The sequence below is a fragment of the Eucyclogobius newberryi genome, unplaced genomic scaffold (genome assembly GCF_026437365.1).
Source record: "Eucyclogobius newberryi isolate DKJ021-1_F unplaced genomic scaffold, fEucNew1.0.hap1 SCAF_3, whole genome shotgun sequence".
In the NCBI taxonomy this organism is placed as follows: Eukaryota; Metazoa; Chordata; class Actinopteri; order Gobiiformes; family Gobiidae; genus Eucyclogobius; species Eucyclogobius newberryi.
The window spans coordinates 30,479,386-30,485,409 of record NW_027315945.1 but is presented as its reverse complement, the minus strand read 5'-3'; the positions used below and the strand labels follow the sequence as shown (position 1 = coordinate 30,485,409).

Below are 6,024 nucleotides of genomic sequence, written 5' to 3'. Positions count from 1 at the left end.
GGAAATACAAATAAGTTTATTCTTTTTTAAAGGTGCACTACTTTATTTAGTCAAGCCTTTTGTTTGCATTTGTTTTAGCGGCTGATTTTACTGTATATTGTTGTATATGTATTGCTCACTGTACATTTTTTGTTTTTATCGTTTTATTCTGTGTTTTGTGAAGCACTTTGTGACTTCTGTCTGTGAAAGGTGCTATACAAATAAAGTTTACTTACAATACTTACTATGTTAATTTTGGACACCTGCTCGTCTCCAAAACGTTATTGCAAGAATGTTTCACAAGGCATTAAAAGGGGGGCAAATTTATGAGATTTTAAACATATTAACTCACTCAAGAATTATATTTTGATTCTTCTTATCCTGCATATGAGGCTCGAGTGCTTAGAAAATGTCCGTTCTCACCCACCACTTCTCTGTAGTTGCTATTATTCAAACCAATTCACACTCAGGGTAGTCAAATATGTCACCCAGCTATTTATCAACATTAAAGCATAATTATTGGGAACAAATCTGCAATAAAAAATGTTCCATGACCACTGACACAAGCCTACAACTTATACAGTATAAACATCTCACATCATAAAATGTTTAAAATGGGCTTCACCAACACCGATATTTGTTCACAATGCACTTTAGGTAGCACAGAGGATATTCTGCACGCCATGTGGCTCTGTCAACCAGTCTACTCCTTCTGTTGTTGTTGTTGTTGTTGTTTTATGGCGGTTGACATCCGAGTGTTGCATTACCGCCAGACTTTATTCCTCAGACTTTGTCGTAGTTGTTGTTGTTGTTGGATCACAATCACTGAGGTACTCTCTACCATCCTGGACTCCAGAATCCCTTTATCTCCAACACTCTGTCTCCTTAATGACATCACATCTCTACAATCCACATTACGCAACACTTTAAAAAAAACCTTTGCTCACCTCTCTAACTGTCGCTAAGAAAATAGTCCTCCAAAACTGGAAGTCCAAGAAATCATGCCATATCAACCACTGGAAAAATCACAGAATATATTACAACAGAAAAACATCAAGCACATAGAGAGAAGCAAATGTGCCTTTGAAAATAGCTGATCCCCCTTTTCTATCATTTCTAAACCCAACAAAAACACAACCAATCCCTCCCCCACTTTCCTTGCCCCCCTTTCTGTTTTATTTATTTATTGACTTATTTATTTGAATAAGTTAACTAATTATTTACCCCCTACACATACCATTCTACATAGACACACACAGCAGCAACACCCAAACATAGCATATCACCAAAAGCCCTTTCCCATAACCCGATCATGACCACTTAGACCTTTCTATTCAATCTCATCCTGCCAGTTCTGTCATCGTCCTGTCCCACTGTCTGTCTGTTTATCCATCTGTCTTTACGTCTCACTTGTCCATCTTTCATGTGGTTGAGGTAGGACAAATTGTATATCTGTAAAAATCAAGTTGTCTCAGCATAAAAGCATACAATCTGCTACCTTGTTGCACTTTTGCACAGGACGTGAGTGGACCTGTTTCTATTATCGAGCAGTTTTAGATCAATATGGCAGTTTACAACGAACAAAATGTAAAATAATTATCCCCATACGTTTTAGTTTAATACTAAATACTTCCAAACGACAAGGGGTGACACCAGGACACAGCCAGGTCAGATCTGTGGTGAGGTGAGCCAGCTTATTGTTGACTGCAGTTTGTAAATTAAACGGTTGCGATTGAATAAATGCAAAATAGGTAAGACAAGTAAAATGCCATACGGTGGAATATTCCAGGCAAGCAGAAAAAGTCACACAATGCACATTTAAATCAAATAGAACATAAAACAGTGCGTGTTGTACTTTTTTATTCTTAATGGTCAACATTGAACAAGAGACATATAAAAATAGTTGCATAAAATAACTTAACGTGCCATTATACTTCTTCTATTAAAACAGTAGTATCGTTCAGCACATGTAGTCTATCCAAGGGGCCTGACGCTTATTACATTATTTACATGACATTAGCCCAAATACTGTTGTGACAATTAGATGACGTTTAGATAAGAGAATGTAAAATCCTGTGGCATCAGTTCCAGTTTGTTCCATGGGAATGACTCCACCCTATTGCAACCTTTGAAAGAGGATTTGAATTTGACATTATTCTAGAGGAAAAGTCTATATACATTTGTTTTTATTTGTTTCTCTTGTAGATCTTCTTGGCAAAGTTAAGAAAAACCGCGTGGGGGAGATTTTCTGCGTGCCGAGCGATGAGTTTCTGCAGCCGCTGGTAGCTCTCGTCTTCGTATTTGCGATACCGCGTTGGCATTTGCAGAGTGTCGTACAGTGTCTTGACCTTCTCCACACTGGCTTCATCGTGCCGGCCGTAACACGCCTGAGGAGGAGAAACATTAAAGAAGAAGAATATGCATCATTATGTTATACACGTGGTGATAAGTATTCTTCAAACGTTACAAGACATTTGGGATTGTCACAAAGAAGTAAATCTTGAGCGTTGCTTCAAGAGATGTGCACGACGAATGACAGGCTTTTAAATGACTAATATTCACAGGAATGTTGGAGTTAAGCCTTCGGTCCACACGTCTCGGCGATATGCTGCCAGTTTTTATAAATCTTCACTTTGGAGAGAGTTTATAAAATATATACACCGGTGCATACATCTGTTTTATGTGGGAATAGAAGGCCCAAACGCAGGAAATGGTGCGTTTATTTACCTATGTGGGTGCGTGTAACCATGGCCTAAAAGTGCACTGTGCAACGTCTTCATGGAGAGGTTACTGCATTGCCTTAAATGTTTCCCAGTATGGTATTAAAATCATTTTGTAAACATTCAGTTACATGTGTTTTTATGGACTTTAAAATGTAAACAGGTTCACTTTCTCACATATTTGACCTGTTAATTTAGCTTTGTGGCGCCCCCTACTTGTCTCAAATGAGAAAGAATATTAATGCCACACTGTGGAACATTCCCGGCAACAGCAGGTGGCTTACCCTCCACCAGAAAATGTACATAATGCATCTGTAATTCATGGATTTTACTATAGCCATATACCGGTTTTTATCTTTTATACCGTGACATGTTTTGGCTGCTTTGATTGTCATTTTAAATTATTCAGGGCCCATATGTTTGAACAATGAACTGCTGTAACAAATTGATTTCCTGAAAATGATTGATAAACTCCATTTGTCTACTTATTTATTTAACAGCAACGAGAAAAAACATTAGAGAAAAATCAAACTGAAAAAGTTATTAAATATAATGTGTGACTAGGTTGGCAAGCGCTATTACTAAATGTACTGCTCGTTTGTGTGAGTCCCCGCTGTGACAAAGAAGAACAAAGAAATCCATCCCACCTCCAGCTCCGCCCTCTGCTCAGGGGTCATGACCTCCAGCGCCGTCACCACCAGCCAGCTGCATTTATTGTCTTGGATGTCTGTGCCAATCTTTCCCGTAACAGCAGGGTCTCCATAACAGTCGAGGTAGTCATCCTGTCAGAAACATATCATTACAGACCAAGTACACGGTAGTAAGAAATACGACCAAAATAATGACCTGGATAACGGATATAAATGTACCTGAATCTGAAAGAACTCTCCCATCTCAAGTAAGATGTGTTTGGCATTATTGTGCTCCTCGTCACTTGTGATTCCAGCCTGAAACATTTAGATTTTAGTCACAACGTTTACAGGAAAACCAGATAACTGGCCTATTTAAACCGGGTTTTCAAAAGGCATGTACATGATAACAGCTCTCAATAGATCTGGGAGGAAAAACACACTCACCATGTACATAGCTGCAGCCACTGGCAGATAAAATGAATAAAATGCAGTCTTATATTTTACAATAGCCCTGTATCTGAAAGATAAAATAAACTCCAGTTAACAGACTCCTGGGCCGTGCATTTTAGCCTCAACAGCAGACATTCTCCATTTTACCTTTCAATGGTGAATCTGTTGAGGTCAATGTGACCCGGAGGAGCCGTCATTAGGTCCAGAGCTTGACCGAGCTCAGTCTGAAAAGATGTCTGAAACACAGACACGAGATGTGTTTGTTTGTGCACAGGCCTAAAGTGGAATTGGTGAATAAAATGTATGACAAACAAATGTATTACCTCTAAAAACAGCTCGAGAAGGTTAACATAATATGGCTGGTCTCTGCACTGTTTTCTGAGAAGTCTGTAGATTGATGATTCCAATAGGAAACCATCATTAATGGCATCAAGACCAATTCCATCCTATAGCAGCAAAACACACGTGAAAATATGAATTCAAAATAAGGTTGAATTATTTGATAAATAGTCTATAAACACAAACCTTCTTGTACCAGCACGGTCTTCCTCTTCGAGTGACAGAACCATCCATAATATCATCAGCCACAAGGAAAAAAGCCTGGAGCTGTAATCAAAAAGGAGAAAAACTGATTTTTATGGATACTGGATTCATGTCCAGTAAAAACTAGAAAAATCAAAACTCATCATTTGAACTGATTTTTGGGGTGAGCTTCGTTTAAACTTTACATGCACAAAATACAATATAATTGACAAGTTTCACCAGATTATATTTGAATAGTCCAAAAATAACCTGGTGACACTCGTCAATGAATTACATTCTTTTGGCCAAAAATATTGAATACAGATGGGGGCAGCTACAAATAATATTGTTAAAATGCAGATATTTGTTACAATATAGTTTTTTAGTCAAGTCCCTATAGGATATCAATAGGAAAATCTTGTCCTTTATTTTTTTTAATAACTCTTTCATTATTGTATTTGCCACATTAGTTTTCCCTTTTTACATAATTTCCCTTGTCAAAACCTGCACATTACTCATATCAGATGCATCAGTTTACATGACATTTCAATCATTCAAACTGCAGAAATCACAATGATCAGCTACTCTAAAAACCATTGGGCGTTTTTTGAACATCAGATTCCTCTCACGCCGTAAACACACACACACACACACACACCAAAAGTCTGATTATTCTGTCAATCTGATTTGACAGTAAATGTGTTGCCTGATGATTGGTGGTGGCTGGAACAAATCTTTATTTTTTTCTGCTGGTGAAATTGTTTTCTGTGTCTAACCCTAACTGTTGTAACAGAAGTGCACATCAGCTGCACAACCTCCATACTCACAAGTTCAATACACCATCCCACCACTAGAGCGCGCTGCACAGTGTCCTGCGTCAGCTCTGTGGGCGGGACAAGCTCTCGCAACGAGCCAATCACGGACAGCCCGCGGTTCCGCTTTCCTCCATACGCGTTGTACACCAAAACCTGCACGAAAGAAACACTTTGACACCCGGTAACGACCACGTCCCCTCCCGTAACACCGGCCTCCACGCGGCCCTGCGCACCTCCCGGAGCCGCTGCAGCGCGTCCGCGAGCGCCGGGTCGGTCAGGTCCCGCTCGGCCAGCTCCGTCACCAGCTCCTGGAACTGCGCCTCGAACAGCTGCGGGTCCGACAGCGAGAGCAGCGCCTTCTTGCCGTGCACGCCGTTGCAAACCCGGTCGCCCTGAAACGACGCGGAGCACAACACGAGCGTGCGCGTGAGTCGGTGGTGATGCCGCGTCGCCCACCGCGCGGTTTGACGCACGGTTTGGATCAGGAGCCGTCTCATGCTCGCGCCGCCGCCATCAGCCGCTGGGTGCTGCGATGAGGGAACGGGTGCCGCGGCCGGTTTTGACAGCTTTGCAATCGTCGCGACGCGCATATAAAATGTCACGTTCCCGTTTCAAAGCCAATCTAACCGCGGAGGATTAGCTCAGTAAAAGACGCGCTGTTCTTAGGGCGGCGCTAAGTGAAAAAGCGCATTAGCTCGTCCGGTTTTCTTCACATCCTTCGACATCAACAGCACAAAATGAACCAAAAAAAACATTTCGTTTCGGTTGCACCTTCTCGTCATCATTTATTACTCACCATCGTTTTGTGTGACGCGCGTATTCCCGCTCGTTACGTGGAAAAGTGTGAAATACAACTCTTTTCTCCGGCGCGTCTTGTTGTCAAACTTGTTGGTCTGTGAACGTCTC

The 6,024-nt window shown here is 41.0% G+C and overlaps 1 protein-coding gene across 1 annotated transcript; it reads right to left on the bottom strand.

The window, feature by feature from the left end:
* Positions 1–2,107: 2,107 nt before the first annotated feature.
* On the bottom strand, positions 2,108–5,723 carry fdps (farnesyl diphosphate synthase (farnesyl pyrophosphate synthetase, dimethylallyltranstransferase, geranyltranstransferase)). The gene is made up of 9 exons (XM_072461144.1): positions 5,352–5,723; positions 5,131–5,271; positions 4,307–4,387; positions 4,105–4,227; positions 3,929–4,017; positions 3,776–3,848; positions 3,569–3,646; positions 3,347–3,481; positions 2,108–2,366 (listed from the first exon to the last, which is right to left on the bottom strand). The coding sequence occupies exons 1-9, from the start codon at positions 5,706–5,708 to the stop codon at positions 2,166–2,168; spliced, it is 1,278 nt and encodes a 425-aa protein (XP_072317245.1). The 5' UTR covers positions 5,709–5,723; the 3' UTR covers positions 2,108–2,165.
* Positions 5,724–6,024: the final 301 nt, after the last annotated feature.